This window comes from Hypanus sabinus, chromosome 28 (genome assembly GCF_030144855.1).
Source record: "Hypanus sabinus isolate sHypSab1 chromosome 28, sHypSab1.hap1, whole genome shotgun sequence".
In the NCBI taxonomy this organism is placed as follows: Eukaryota; Metazoa; Chordata; class Chondrichthyes; order Myliobatiformes; family Dasyatidae; genus Hypanus; species Hypanus sabinus.
The window spans coordinates 44568496-44584934 of record NC_082733.1 but is presented as its reverse complement, the minus strand read 5'-3'; the positions used below and the strand labels follow the sequence as shown (position 1 = coordinate 44584934).

The 16439-nt window shown below is 43.9% G+C and overlaps 1 protein-coding gene across 1 annotated transcript in view; it reads left to right on the top strand.

Annotated features, from left to right (window-relative positions):
• Positions 1 to 12993, top strand: part of slc24a1 (solute carrier family 24 member 1) — a 59209-nt gene extending 46216 nt beyond the window's left edge. Inside the window, exons 6-10 of the mRNA XM_059953086.1 lie at positions 2055 to 2157; positions 4011 to 4264; positions 6178 to 6267; positions 9227 to 9393; positions 10256 to 12993. Coding sequence (XP_059809069.1) covers positions 2055 to 2157; positions 4011 to 4264; positions 6178 to 6267; positions 9227 to 9393; positions 10256 to 10505 — 864 coding nt within the window. The 3' untranslated portion in view covers positions 10506 to 12993. The remainder of the gene's footprint in view (positions 1 to 2054; positions 2158 to 4010; positions 4265 to 6177; positions 6268 to 9226; positions 9394 to 10255) is intronic.
• Positions 12994 to 16439: the final 3446 nt, after the last annotated feature.

Sequence of the window (16439 nt, the reverse complement as noted above, 5' to 3'; positions counted from 1 at the left end):
AACGAGGAGGCATAGTTTTAAGGTGCTTGGAAACAGGTACCGAGGAGATGTCAGAGGTAAGTTTTTTTACACAGAGAGTGGTGGGTGAATGGAATACACTGCCAGTGAAGGTGGTGGAAGTGGATACAATAGGTCCTTTTAAGAGGCTCTTAGATAGGTACATGGAACTTAGGAAAATGGAGGGCTATGCACTAGGGAAATTCTAGGCAGTCTCTAGAGTAGGTTACATGGTCGGCACAACATTGTGGGCCGAAGGGCCTGTAATGTTCTGTAAGCTTCTATGTTTTATCATTTGCATTGGTCATGATCTTTCAAGAATCACTTGATTCTAGCATGGTTCCAGAGGAAAGTGTCACTCCACTCCTTAAAAATGGAGGAAAGCAAAGTAAAGGAAGTTACAGGCCAGTTAGCCTAACCTCAGTGGTTGGGAAAGTGTTGGAGTCCATTACTCAGGATGAGGTTTTGAGGTACTTGGAGACTAATGATAAAGTAAGTCAAAGTCAGCATGGTTTCTGTAAAGGGAAATCTTGCCTGACAAATCTTTTAAAAGTTTTTCGAGGAAGTAACAAACAGGATGGACAAAGGAGAGGCAGTGGATGTCATTTACTTGGATTTTCAGAAGGCATTTGATAAGGTGCCACACGAGAATGAAATCCCATGACATTACAGGAAAGATACTGGCATGGGTGGAGGAATGGCTGACAGGCCGGAGGCAGTGAGTGGGAATAATGGGCCTTTTCTGGTTGGCTGCCAGTAACTAGTGGTGTTCCTCAGGGGTCAGTATTGGGACCGCTACTTTTCACATTGTCAATGATTTGGATAATGGAATTGATGGTTTTGTGGCAAAGTTTGCGGACGATACGAAGATAGGTGGAGGGATAGGTAGTGCTGAGGAAGCAATGCGATTGCTGCAGGACTTAGACAAATTGAAAGAATGGGCAAAAAAGGGGTGGATGGAATACAGTGTTGGGAAATGTATGATGATGCATTTTGGTACAAGGAACAATAGTGCTGACAATTATCTAAATGGGGAGAAAATTCAAACATCAGAGGTGCCGAAGGGACTTAGACTCCCAGAAAGTTAATTTACAGGTTGAGTGTATGGTAAAGAAGGCAAATGCAATGTTGGGATTTATTTCAAGGGGAATATAAAACAAGGAGAAAACGAGCCTTTATAAGGCACTAGTTAGGCTGCACTTGGAGTATTGTCAACAGTGGGCCTCATATCTCAGAAAGGATGTGTTGTCATTGGAGAGAGTCCAGAGGATGTTCATGAGGATGATTCTGGGAATGAAGGGGTTAACATATGAAGAGCTTTTGGTAGCTTTGGGCCTGTACTCACTGGAATTTAGAAGAATGTGTAGGGATCTTATTGAAACCTACCAAATGTTGAAAGGACAAGATAAGCTGGATGTGGAGAGGATGTTTCTTATGGTGGGGTATACAGAACTAGAGGACACAACCTCAAAACTGAGGGGCAACCTTTTAGAACAGAGGTAAGGAGGAATTTTTTTTAGCCAGAAAATAATGAATCTGTGGAATGTTCTGGCACAGATTGAGGTGGAGGCCAAGTCCGTGGGTATTTTTAAGGTGAAAGTTGCTCGTTTCCTGATTGGTCAGGGCATCAAAGGATATGGCGGGACAGCAGGTGTATGGGGTTGAGTGTGATCTGGGAGCAGCCATGATGAATTTTAGACAGGGAATTTTATTCTGCAGTCAGATTGTAGTTGGGAAGGCCAGTATTTACTCCTAGCGATTGTCTGGCCGAGTTGGAGGATGGTGTTACTGAACGTCCTGCTGGATTATCTCAGTGTGGTGTGATTGGCAAGAGACAGGAGTCACACTTAGTCAGTCCAAGTATGAGGGGAACTCCCTGAGTTAGTGAACCAGGTTCACTGAAACCAACTCTTAATTTTTAGTTTTTGTTTATTAGGTTAAATCTTTCCAAGGAGTGAACCAGAATAAAAGTCTGCTGCTGAGATAAGATGGCATTTCGTACCGCGCAGAGCGACGCGGCCTTGAAGGTTCCTGTACCTTCTGTTTCAGGTGGAGAGACGGAGAAGACAGATCTCCCGAACGCCGTGAACGTCCAAGTGACACCCCCATCTGAGCCAGCAGCCACATCACCACCTGGAGACAAGGACGATGCCAACCCCAGCCAGGACCCTGTACGTCACCCCAGGCTTCTCGTTCATTCCGCCTGTTTGGTTTAGCAGCTGGAAGGCAGCATGCAATGGGAGGGGAGGGTGGTGAGGGCAGTGTTACTGGGACAGGTCAGTGTGGGCTCCGTACCCTCGCAGTTCTGAGCTTCCAGTGAGACATTGACAGGAGACAGATGGGAGCTCAACCCAGAAAAGTATCAAGTGATTCACTGTGAAAGGTCGAAGTTGAAGGCAGAGTACAAGGTTAATGGTAGAATTCATCAAAGTATGGAGGAAGAGGGGGATTTTGGAGACCAAGTCCATAGGTACCTCAAAGTTGCTGTGCAAGTTGATAGCCAATCACAAACAAGAGAAAATCTGGAGATGCTGGAAATCCAAGCAACACACACAAAATGCTAGAGGAACTCAGCAGGCCAGGCAGCATCTATGGAAGAGAGTATTGTTGATGTTTCGGGCAAGAAGGTTTTTGGCCCAAAACATCAGCTGTACTCTTTCCATGGATGCTATCAGGCCTGCTGAGTTTCTCCAACATTCTGTGTGTGTTAGGGTGATTAAGAAGGTGTGTGGTGTGTCGACCTTCGTAAGTCAGGAGATTGAGTTCAAAGGGTGTGAGGTAATGTTGCCATTCTATAAAACCCTGGTTAGACCATGCCTGGAACACTGTGTTCAGTTTTGACAGCCTCATTGCAGGAAAGGTGTGGAGGCTTTAGAGAGAGTGTGAATGAGAGTCTTCTTCCTCCGAACTGAAACGGCTGTTACAAGAGGGCACAATTTTAAGGCGATTGGAGGGAAGCGTAGGGGGGCTGTCGGAGGTAGGTTGTTTGTTTTAAACACAGAGAGTGGTGAGTGGGTGGAATTTGTTGCCAGGGTTGGTGGTAGGCAGATCCATTCGTGACACTTAAGCAACTCTTAGACAGGCACATGGATTATAGAAAAATGGAGGGTTATGTAGGAGAGAAGGGCTAGATTGATCTTGTAATAACTTAAAATGTTGGCACAACATTGTGGGCCGAGGAGCCTGTTCTGTGCTCTAGTTTTCCATGTTCTATGTTCCAGAACTTTCTATACACATTTTCCCTGAGCTCAGTTTGATTGCCTGCACTATTTTGAAAGGGGACTCTGTAAAGATGGGCGAGGATTCAGTGGAGAGACTGGTCGGACTCCATTACAGGGGTGATTTAATGGAGAGGCAAGTGGAAGCACTTCAGCTAACACCTGTCTGGCATGGCACCAAGCTTATTGAAGAAAAAGCAGAAAAAGTTATGTATGTGATATGCTTTTGAGGACTTTCAGAAACATTTTGATAAAATGCCAGACAATAACGGAATTGAATCTGGAGAGAGCAGCTGTGAGGATCCAAATTCGGCCACAGGGATAGTAACCAGAGAGTAATGTGAAACTTTGGATCTCAGAATGGTGGGGAGATTGAGTTGTCCATTCCTAGGGTGGCGATGTGAAGCACTGCCCTCTGTCAGTCATTAATAATCTGCAGTTTGAAACATAGGTCATAATCTAAAACGGTGCTGAGATGCTGTAAGCAGTGAGGTTCGTGGAGACTGCAGCAGGATAGAGGCTGAACACTGGCAGGCGCTCCCTAGTGAAGAAAAGAGCTTGAGTCACTCAGCATTTGTTTACTGGCATGGAGCTTGACGTTACAGTTTCTGAGTGAGTGTTTATCATCATCCAGGACTTTAGTTAAGTTTTGTACAGTAAATTCAGCCCCTGGCCCTGGGGAACTACGCTCATTCAGTACAGATTTACCATTGCTCTGCTGCTTCACTCACAACCTGCTCAATGTGCAGTGAAACACTTTGAATGAACCCCTGTGTTTCTGATGGTAGAACAAAGACCAGACGGGTGAAGATGGTGGAGAAGATGGCAGCGACGGGGGTTCTGACGGCAGCGATGATGACGATGATAGTGACGACAGTGATGATGATTCTGATGATGAAGATGAAGATGAGGAAGATGAGGAGGAATCCAACGATGAAGAACCTTTAAGTCTCCAATGGCCAGAAACACGGCGGAAACAGATCACATACCTGTGTCTTTTCCCCATCGTGTTTCCACTCTGGCTAACAGTGCCTGACGTCAGAAACCCAGTAAGTAAGATAGAAAGATGAGTCATTAGCAATGGTCATATGACAAGCATGAAATCCACTTGTGTTGTGATAAACATCATTAAAAACAGAGACAATGAAATTAAAGTAATTACTCGTATAATCCAAAACATTCCAAGCTTCAGAACTTCCAGGCATGATAGAGGGGGTGTTGAAGAGAAGGATGTCACAGCAGTACCCAGAGCGGTCACACGGGAGGGTTCATCCAGTGCGGAACGTGGGCAGAGCTCAGCAGTACCCAGAGCGGTCACACGGGAGGGTTCATCCAGTGCGGAACGTGGGCAGAGCTCAGCAGTACCCAGAGCGGTCACACGGGAGGGTTCATCCAGTGCGGAACGTGGGCAGAGCTCAGCAGTACCCAGAGCGGTCACACGGGAGGGTTCATCCAGTGCGGAACGTGGGCAGAGCTCAGCAGTACCCAGAGCGGTCACACGGGAGGGTTCATCCAGTGCGGAACGTGGGCAGAGCTCAGCAGTACCCAGAGCGGTCACACGGGAGGGTTCATCCAGTGCGGAACGTGGGCAGAGCTCAGCAGTACCCAGAGCGGTCACACGGGAGGGTTCATCCAGTGCGGAACGTGGGCAGAGCTCAGCAGTACCCAGAGCGGTCACACGGGAGGGTTCATCCAGTGCGGAACGTGGGCAGAGCTCAGCAGTACCCAGAGCGGTCACACGGGAGGGTTCATCCAGTGCGGAACGTGGGCAGAGCTCAGCAGTACCCAGGGCGGTCACACGGGAGGGTTCATCCAGTGCGGAACGTGGGCAGAGCTCAGCAGTACCCAGAGCGGTCACACGGGAGGGTTCATCCAGTGCTGAACGTGGGCAGAGCTCAGCAGTACCCAGAGCGGTCACACGGGAGGGTTCATCCAGTGCGGAACGTGGGCAGAGCTCAGCAGTACCCAGAGCGGTCACACGGGAGGGTTCATCCAGTGCTGAACGTGGGCAGAGCTCAGCAGTACCCAGAGCGGTCACACGGGAGGGTTCATCCAGTGCGGAACGTGGGCAGAGCTCAGCAACAAACAGGGTGCAATCACTCTGATGGGTGGCAGCACAGACCTCTCAACCACCAGCCAGGAGATTGATAGGCCGGCAGATAATGGAACGATGTAAGAATTAAGGTTGCAGTGGGTGTTGTACATTTAATATTTCAATAATATTTGAGTGATCTTGCACATATATTGTTTAATTAAGCATTTAAATAATTCATTATGGGTTATATGTGAATTGCATACATTATCACACTACCACATGACACGGGCGTGTCTCACTAAAAGTAAACTAGGAAGCTTCAGACTCCTGTGTCTTTGTTAGAATTAGTTTAAAGGTTTGAAGTGACAAAGCATAACACTGGGTGACATTAACTTCCCTAATATTGAGCAGGACTCCCTTAAACCAGAGGCTTAGATGGCTCAAAACGTCAACTGTTTATTCCCCTCCATAGATGCTACCTGACTTCCTGAGTATTTTGTGTTGCTCTGGATTTCCAGCAACTGCACAATCACTTGTGCTTATGATTTGCACTTCATTGCGAAGTCTCTTCGAGGCATACCTATCCTGAAGATTAATCCTCTTTATCGGGAGTTCAGTGAGACCCTCTCTCTCTGCTCCTCCTCTGTGATCTCTGCTGCCTCCGACCACGTGCTCACCCAGACTTGCACCCATCACTTGGCAGCTTGTATCCTTTCCTTCTCTTTACCCTCTTATTCTGGCTTCTTCTTTCTTTTCCGGTGCTGACAAAGGATCTCAGCTTCTCTGCCTCTACACTTCTATATCAATTTGCGAATTGGTTTCTATGTTTTCTAATATGTGAATTACTTTGCTCTGCTCTTTGGGTTATATTTCCTTAAGACTGCCAAAGAAAGAATATTGATGATGTGTCATTCCCTTCTCTAACAGGCTTCAAAGAAGTACTTCATTGGTACATTTCTTGGATCAATTTTGTGGATTGGTGCATTTTCATACTTGATGGTGTGGTGGGCCCACCAGGTAGGTGCAAAGTTCCCAAAATCTTCTTGATTCACAGTTGTGCAGACTACACAAGAATATAAAACCCATTCAGCACAGCTTTGAGTTTATACTTGAAAAAGAAATCCTATGTGACCAGGTGCTTATCCTTCAGAAATTCCAGTGAAGAGCAGCTCGATGTGTTGCTCTCCAACTGAGCATTTCAACTTGATAAAGTTGACTCAACACCATAAACAGAATGAGTCTGCATTACAGTGACCCCACTGCTGGAATTCAACACTGCTGCAATTTACGTAGCTTGAATTAGCATTAAAATAATTATATTTTGTTAAGGCCTGTGTGGGTCTAATCTTCTCAGTAGATCCTGTCTGGGAGAGTACTCTGCTCAGTAAAATTATTACCAATAGAATGAAATATCAATAAGAATGAAAGATTGCACAAGGATGTTGCTGGGACTTGAGTTATAGGAAAAGGCTGAATAGGTTAGAACTTTTTCCCTGGAGCATAGGAGAATGAGGGAGATGTGACAGAGGCATAGAGAATTACGAAGGGTATAATAGGATGAATTCAAGCAGGCTATTCGCCCTGAGGTTGTTGAGACTAGAACCAGCGGTTATGAAAGGTGAATTGTTTAAGGGGAACATTTAAGGGGAACTTCTTCACTCAGAGGGTGATGAGAGTGTGGAACGAGCTGCCAGAGGAAGTGGTGGATGTGGGCTCAATTTCAACATTTAAGAGAAGTCTGGATAATTACATGGAGGGGAGGGGTAGGTTGGTGGGATTAGGCAGAATAATAGTTTGGCAGAGACCAGATGGGCCAAAGGGCCTGTTTCTGTGTTGTAGTGTTCTCTGATTCCATGGAATACCTGTAACTAATTTGTTCTTTCAGTCTTCTGGGTGAAAGGCAGACTAGTGGGATTTGCCTTCAATGATCTGAGCTGAATGAATGGGAAGAGCATTCCTGTCTCCTGTTGGTGTTAAATGCAGATGGTCCCTAGGAGAGTTTTCATGTGACACCTGGAAAGTACAGGCTGTCTCTGAGGTGAAATTCCCTCCAAGGTTCTCAATATGAAAAGCAAGGATGTAAAGCTGAGGATTTATAAGGTGTAGGTTAGACCAAGCTTGAGTATTGTAAGCAGTCTTGGACCCCATGCCTAAGAAAAGATGTGCTGGCATTGGAGGGGATCCAGAGGTGGTTCATGAGATGATTCTGGAAATGAAAGGGTTAATATAGGCTGCGCTCTCATGGAAACCTGCTGAATATTGAACAAGCTAACAGACTGAATGTGAGGAGGATTTTTCCTATAGTGGGGGAGTCCAGGGCCGGAGGACACAGCCTCAGAATAGAGGAACGTCCATTGAGAACAGAGATGGGGAGGAATTTCTTTAGCCAGAGGATGGTGAATCTGTGGAATTCACTGCCAGAGGTGGCTGTGAAGGCCAACTCATTGGCATATTTAAAGCAGAGGTTGATAGGTTCTTTTTCAGTAAATTGTCAAGGGTTACCGGGAGAAGGTAGGAGAATGGTGTTGAGAGGGATAATAAATCAGCCATGATGGAATGGCAGAGTAGATTTGATGGGCCAAATGGCCTCATTCTGCTCCAATATTTACTGTTCTCAGTTATTTGATTCATATCTACAGCAGCCTTTTCAGTGGTGGGACCCCAGAGATTTAAATAGTAGAAGGCAGATTTTCCTGTCAGTAAGTGTTGGTGTGTTGGTACAGCTTCCAGTGGTAAGCTACAGGAATTTTAATTGCTATTTTCCAAAATTCCCAGTGGCACTGAGATCAGGATTAATGTCCAACCTGTGTGCACCCAGGGACCAACTGGGTGAAACCATTCACCTAATCAATGCTCCATTGGATTTAACCCAACTAACACTCTGCACTTCAGGCAACATTTCATCACTTCTTGGATCTTCAAAAAGGCGGAACCATCATGAAAGACCCCCATCACCCAGGATACACCCTCTTCTCATAGCTACCATTGAGGAGGAGGTACAGGAGCTTGAAGACACACACTCAGTGATTTAGGAAAATCTTCTTCCTCTCCACCATCAGATTTCTGAATGGACAATCAACCCATGGATTCTTCCTCACAAATATTGCTCTTGTTTTGCACAAATTAGAACACTACAGCACAAAAACAGGCCCTTTGACCCATAATTACATCAGTAATCAAATGGCTAGCTAAACTAATATCTCCTGCCTACACAACGTCCATATCCTTCCATTATCCTCACATCCATGTGCTCATCTAAACATCTCATAAATGGCCCTAATGTTTCTGTCTTGACCATTGCCACCAGCAAAATTACTTACTTATTTTTTATTATATAGATTTCTTATTGCAATTTATGGTGGTTTTATGTATTGCAATGCACTGCTGCCATAGAAAGAACAAATTCCATGACCTACTGTGAAAAATCTTGGGCACATGTATATATCGCTAGTGTGCCCGCAGCTTTTGCACAGTTCTGTAGTAATTTTACTGTTGCCACAAAAGAGGAATTCATGAAATATGTGAGTGATGATAAACCTGACTCTGATGTGGGTCTCTGTTGTGGACAGAGAGTGGGAAGGGGGCAGGGAGAAGGGAATCATGGTTGGAAAAGGGGGAGGGAGAGGGAAGCACCAGAGCAACATTTTGTAATGATCAATAAACCAGCTGTTTGGAATCAGGGCTGGGTGTGTCTGCACCCACACCAACCCCTGCTCCTGGCACTCCTTCTCTGCCACCTGTCCCACACCTCTCCAGCTGGGCTCCACCCTTACCATTCCCACATCTTTTTCTCCCGACGGATTTACAAACTCGCTCTGCTCCAAGTTGACAAATACGGTACTGCGCAAAAGTCTTTGGTACCCTGGATAAGCCTGTGCATTAAGCCTGCACGGCACTGTTTGTCAGTGATAATAAACCAGCTTCTGATCCTGTTTGTTAGAGCACCGGGATCACAGTCATCTCCTTTCTCACTCAGGTTGGTGAAACAATTGGGATTTCTGAGGAGATAATGGGCCTAACCATTCTAGCAGCAGGCACCTCAATCCCTGACCTCATCACCAGTGTAATAGTTGCTCGGAAAGGTCTTGGAGACATGGCCGTGTCCAGCTCAGTGGGAAGCAACATCTTTGACATCACAGTTGGGTGAGTCTCTTATTCCAGACATGGTGGAGGTGAGGATCAATGCAAAGGCACTTCCTTTTACACCACATTTCAACATTCCTGCAGACCACTTTAGAAACCCAAACCCACACCTTGAGTGCCTGACTTTTCAATATTTCCCTCAAAGCTCTGAGTAGTTTGCTTTCCTGACAGGGTATGGTCTCCAATGAACAAAGACAAACAGGCAGGTGCACGTGGTCTACCGAGGAAAGATTCTGAGTCTTCATCTGATGATCTCGCCTCTTTCCTGAGGCTTCATGCACATTGCCTCTGACTGATAGACTCTACTTTTCTTCCTGATTGTCTACTTGCATTTAAAATAATAATTAAACATCCTTTGGGATTTCCCCCAGTCTTTTAGGCATCCAGGGTTTCCTAGGCTTCCTTACCCTTCAACCTTAGGATAATGTTGGATATGAATGACACCATTCCTTCAGTCACATGTGCACCTGACTTAGCTCACTAGCACGTGCTAAAGGATCTGCCGAATAGGGAAATTACAGAGAACCACTTGTTACACAGAGAAGGGTGAGCACATTCAGACAAATAGAGAGGATGAGAATGCTGAATTCTAATCATTTTGCCACCCCCATCTCCAACACCCAAGGACTAACAAATGTTTTTTAACCTATCCAGTTCTATTAATAACCAACCTGAAGAACCGAGTCTACTATGTGTGTTGTCTGCTCTTCATTCCACGTCTCCGACCATGGCCACAGTGCCCTGACTCTCCCTAGGGAAGCCCAGGGAACACTGCATATCAAGGGTTGAACAATGACTTGGGGCAAATGCTGAGTCACAGCTACCACCCACCTTTCAAACTTGTTTGTTCTCTCTGTGACAGGCTTCCAGTCCCCTGGCTGTTGTACACGATCTTTAACTATTTCCAGCCAGTTCCGGTCAGCAGCAACGGCCTATTCTGTGCCATCGTACTCCTCTTCCTGATGCTGCTCTTCGTCATCATTTCCATCGGTCTCTCCAAGTGGAAGATGAACAAGATATTGGGCTTCACCATGTTCTGCCTCTATTTCATGTTTCTGATTATCAGCGTAATGCTGGAGGACCGGATCATTGTGTGCCCAGTGTCCATATAGACTCTAAACTCCTATCCTTCACCTTGCAGAGGGGAATTCTGATGACTTTAACTGGCTGTGCAACATGTAGATGGCAAGTTAAAGGAGACATCCGTATGCAACAACTTACATATTGACTTTTAATAAATTTAGACCAGAATTGAGGGAGGTTTGCTTTAAACATGGAAATGATTGTCAACAACTAAAGACATTGGCAGAAAGGCTATAAGTTTTTCAAGCCCTGCTGTCTTGCTCCAGAAGTTACAGAGCAGAGCAGTTTCATAACTGGATACGATTTTTCTTTAATTAGATATAGCACACTAACAGTCCCTTCTAGCCCAACCAGCCCACACCCCCCGATTACACCCATGTGACAATTAATTTACCACTCTGTATGTCTTTGGAATGTGGGAGGAAACCAGAGAACCTGGAGGAAACCCACACAATCACAGGGAGGGACTGAACAGGCAGTGGTGGAAATTGAACCCAGGTTACTGGCACAGTAATAGCATTATGCTAACCACTACGTTACTGTGCTGCCCAAAGGTGTTGAAAACTTCATAATGATGTACCCTCAGTGTACATTCCCACAGTTCATATACCAGTAACAAGGCAGAATATTAGCGTCCAACTCAGGTCCATGTGAGCTTTCCTAAAACAAATTAGGAACCGTTTTAAAATAAATCATGTAAAAACATTACAGTATATGAGAAAGATTGAAAGATCCCCCACCAAGGCAATGCAGAAAAAGCCACGTGTGGACAACTCATATACAACATTTTTCAGAGCTTTTTACAACTTTGTAGTTACTGCAATGCAATTTTTTAGTTAAACAAATCAGCATTGTTTTAGAAAGTGGAAATTCAAAGACACCAAAAGAGAAATGACGGATAAAGCAGTAGCCCACGGTTTGTGCTATTCAATAGCCTCACCTTTGATTAGTTATAAAGACAGTATTGAGGTAAATCCATTGGTTCCAAGATCTCCATTCCAATACCGGCCACAGGGACAGCACCCACATACCCACGCTATCTGCATCATAATGAACTGGCACTGTTTAGCAATATAACATCAGCACAGAAGCACATAACATTTTGTCAGGCAACTTCAGAGGATAACAGAAAAGAAACAGTTGTTTTTGTATGGTTCGCGTTATTTCAGACAGCTGTCCTGGAGTCTAATTTGGGATTTTTACTTAGAGTAGGAATGGTGGGTGTAGGAGATGAATCAGTTAATGGAGATGATGTTGAACGTGAAGGAAGAGCTTTTTCCCATCCTCCTAAATCAATTGAAGAAAAATAGTTTCTGATACCAGGTGCCAAAGGCTTATCCTGATGGAAGTCACATTTACTATCACACCCTCTAAACTGGCTCTCAAAGTATATACAGTGGATTCTGGTTAATTGGGACACATCAGGACCAGTACACTATGGCACAATTAAGTGGCTGTCCAAATTTGCTGAAGTTTCATGTAAATAGTTAAAAGGTATAAAAAATATACATTTAAGTAATAAATTATGTATTCAAATGAAATACAGAATAAATTAAAATACTACCAAAACTACTACAGTACCATAAAGCAGTGCATTAGTTCCTAATTGTTATTGCCAGAGGAATTCTCTGCCGTGTTCTTTTGATTGACTGTAAATGAACAAAAACACCTCGTGCAGATAATGGACTTCCTTCAAACAATGCTTTTGATAATTGTATCTTCTAAATCTTTATTTTCATTGTAATATTCAAAATGATTGTTGATACCTACAAATGCTTCATAGTTCCTAACTAGTTGAAGGAGTGAAATTGTTTCATTTTCACTCCTGGCTGTTTCTGGCATCTCCAAGCCTGAATGCTTGAAACCACAGTGAACGAAGCAGTTCTGAATTGTTTTACTGCTTATTTCTTGCAACTATCAGTGACAAAAATCACTACTTTTTGAACACAAGCACGAATGTAACACTATTTAAAGACTGTTTACTCTAAGCTTGAGGTAGCATCTAATGGCCACACAACATGCATGCGACTGACACTAGTTAGAAACTGTTTAGCAACAGACTCCCGCCCCAATCACGCGGCAAAGTGTCTCAAATAAATAAATGGAATCCTGGCAACTTTCTTGATTAGTTTTTGTTCTGTAGGAGTTGTCCCAATTAGCCGATGGCCAAATTAACCAGAATCCACTGTGCTTTTCTCCAGAAAGTTTCATCAAACAAATTGGAGGAATAGGCAGTGTACTGGAGGAATTCAGTGGGATGAACAGTTTCTGTGGTAGGAAAGGAATTGTCCACGATCTGAGTTGGAGAGGGTTTTGACAGTTCTTTCCCTCCCACAGAAGCTGCTCACCGAGTTCTTTCAACAGATTACCTGCTGCTCCAGTTTCTGACATTTGCAATATCTTGTGGTTCCAAAGTAATAAATCATATTGAACAGAAATTATATCATCTTACAAAGTCCTTTTGAACAAATTATAAACTATTTTCATATAGAAAATTAAAGATTGTTCCTTTTTGCACCTTCTGGCGTGTTGGGTGGCATTTTTTGCTGTTTCCTTGGCATTTGTCTGTTTTTTATGAGACCGAGTTGCTGGCTTGACGCTCGACCAGCACGGCTGAAAAGCATGGAAGGGGCCAGCCAGATTCAAATCCAGAACCAATCCCCTCAAAGTCCAGTGCTGAAGCCATTACACCACCAGTCGGCAAAGATTGCTTAAAATGATCTTATTCCTGACTGTATAATTTGAATAAACTGAACATGATCAAAGATCAGCTTTATTTGTTACAGTTACATCACAATATACAGTGAAGTGCATCACCTTACGCTAACAAACAGTTCAAGGATGTGCCAGGGCAGCCTGCAAGTGCTGCTACACTTCTGATGGCAAGACTGCAAGAGCACAGCCCACCATCCCTAACCTGTGCAACCTGAGTTGTGACAGGTAGGGTTCTAGCATGGATAAAGCAGTGGCTGACTGGTAGGAGGCAAAGAGTGGGAATAAAGGGAACCTTTTCTGGTTGACTGTCGGTGGCTAGTGGTGTTCCACAGGGTTCTGTGTTGGAACTGATTTTTAAAAATGATTTGTTAATGATTTGGATAATGGAATTGATGGCTTTGTTGCAAAGTTTTGCAGAATACAAAGATAGGTGGAGGGGCAGGTAGTTTTAAGGATGTAGAGAGGCTACAAATGGACAGACAGATTAGGAGAATAGGCAAAGAAGTGGCAGATGGAATACAGTGTTGGGAAGTAAATGGTCATGCATTTTGGAAGAAGAAATGAAAGGGTTGACTATTTACTAAATGGAGAGAAAATACAAAAAAAAACTGAGGTGCAAAGGGACTTGGGGGTCCTTGTGCAGGATTCCTTAAAGGTTAATTTGCAGGTTGAGTCTGTGGTGAGGAAAGCAAATGCAATGTTGGCATTCATTTCAAGAGGACTAGAATATAAGAGCAAGGATGTGATGTTGAGGCCACACCGTCATGCATGTACAGGGAGTTGGGGAGGAGTGTATTATAGAATTAAATTGACTTGAGATACTGGAACAGTGAGCAAAGCTCAGTTATAACTATAGTCCTTCATTATGCTGGGAGAGAAGGGGATGGTGGAATGCAAGAATGCTGAAGTAGGCACTTAGAGTTGCTGAGTAAAAAAGACACTAACCCTGGGGAAAGAAACAAAATAATCTATTTGAAAAAATTGATTTATATTAGTAACAGAAAGGAAATACAACAGTGACCTAACTACTTGATCATTTTCACAAAATAAATGCAGAAACTGGATTTATTTGGAAATACTGTGTGGAAAAAGCCTATCCCACCCAGCAACCCACTGATTTAACCCAAGCCTAATCACAGGACAATTTACAATGACCGATTAACCACTAACTGGTACGTCTTTGGACTGTGGGAGGAAACCGGAGCACCTGGAGGAAACCCACTCACGGGATGGTTGCACAAACACCTCATGACAACGCTGGAACACTGAACTCCGATATCCCAAGCTACAATAGCATTGTGTTAACCACTACGCTACTGCGTTTAATATGTGTGTTTCTGTGTCACTGTCTGTGTGTGTGCTTGTGTCGCTGGCTGTGTGTGCATGTGTCGATAACATGTTAAGTTTGCCTGCATGTCACCTGTTCTCAGTCACTTTTAGAATGTTGCACATACTGTGTTGTAGATGGTCGGGTTGACTGAAGGAGATGACAGAAGGTCTTGGGTGTTTTTTTGGAATACACCATTTAACTTAAGAAGATTTATTGTACTATTTGTGGCAATATCAGTTAATAAATAGGTGGTGATGAGTTTGCTGCAAAGTTGCACTCCGTGAACAATGTGACAGATAGAGTAGAAGTGAAGGGCAATCTCTGACGTTTAGATGATAGTCACAGTGGTGGGGGCAGGGGGATCTGACCCAGGACACTGTGCACACAGTGGAGAAAGTCAAAGGTACTCAGACTTTATTTACTTAGAGATAGAGTGTGGAACAGGTCCTCCTGCCCAACGAGACGTACCACTCAACAACCCTGATTTAACCCTAGCCTAATCATCAACTTATAATGACCAATTAACCTACTACCCAGAGAACAAATCCCACATATTTCACAGGGAGGACATACAGACTCCTTATAAATGACGCTGGAATTGAACTCTGAATTCAGATGTCCTGAGCTTAATGTCATCACACTAACTGCCAAGCCACCACGATGCCTGTCAGGAATCAGTTTTTATTTTGTTTCTAGCATATCCACATTTTTGCTTTGTTAAAATGTGTGTATCTCCAGTTATTATTGTGTATGGGGAAAGAACACACCTGCTCATTAATGCAAATATCTAATCAGCAATCACATGGCACTAACTCAATGTATAAAAGCATGCAGACATGGTCAAGAGGTTCAGTTGTTGTTCAGACCAATCATAATAGGGAAGAAATGTGATCTGAGTGACCTTGACCATGGAATGACTGTTTGTGCAAGGCGGGATGGTTTGAGTATCTCAGAAACTGCTGATTTCCTGGATTTTTCATGCACATCGGTCAACAGAGACTTGAGTTTACAGAGAATGATGTGAAAAACAACAAAAAAAAACATCCAGTGAGCAGCAGTTCTGTGGGTGAAAACACTTTGTTAATGAGAGAGGTCAGAGGAGAATGGCCAGACTGGTTCAAGCTGACAATAACTCAAATAACCACACAACAGTGGTGTGCAGAACAGCATTGCTGGTACATGTCAAAATACCACATACACACTTAAACCAGATATATCCCACATACACACTTAAACCAGATATATCCCACATACAGTACTACCCAGTTTTGACAGTACAGCGTAACTTGGAGAGAAGTGTAATTACATCAGTGTTTACAATGTTTGTTTTAAATGCAAATGGGTGCCACGGTAGTGTAGTAGTTAGCATGACCCTGTTACAGCTCGTGGCATTGGAGTTCAGAGTTCAATCCCAGCATCCTCTGGGAGGAGTTGCTCTACTCTGGTTTCCTCCCACGGTCCAAAGATTGATTAGGTGAATTGGCCCTTGTAAATTGTCCCATTATAAGGTTAAGGTTAAATTAGGGTAGTCACTGGTTGCTAGGGTAAGCTTGAAGGTTAAATAATTTAAAAAATCAGAGATGCAGAGGGACCTGGGAGTTCTCCTGCACGATTCCCTAGAGGTTAACTTGCAAGTTGACTCAGTGGTGAGGAGGGAAAAAGCAATGTTAGCATTAATTTTGAAAAGACTAGAATACAAAAGCAAGGCTGTCATGCTGAGACTCTATAAATAGGCATTGGCTAGGTGGCATTTGGGAGTATCGGGAGCAGTTTTTGGCACCTTGTCTAAGAAAAGACGTGCTGGCATTGGAGAGGGTCCAGAGGAGTTTCACAAGATGAAAGGGTTTGTATATGAGGAGCGCTTGATGACTCTGGGCCTGTACTTGCTGGAGTTTAGAAGAATGAGGTGGTGGGTGGG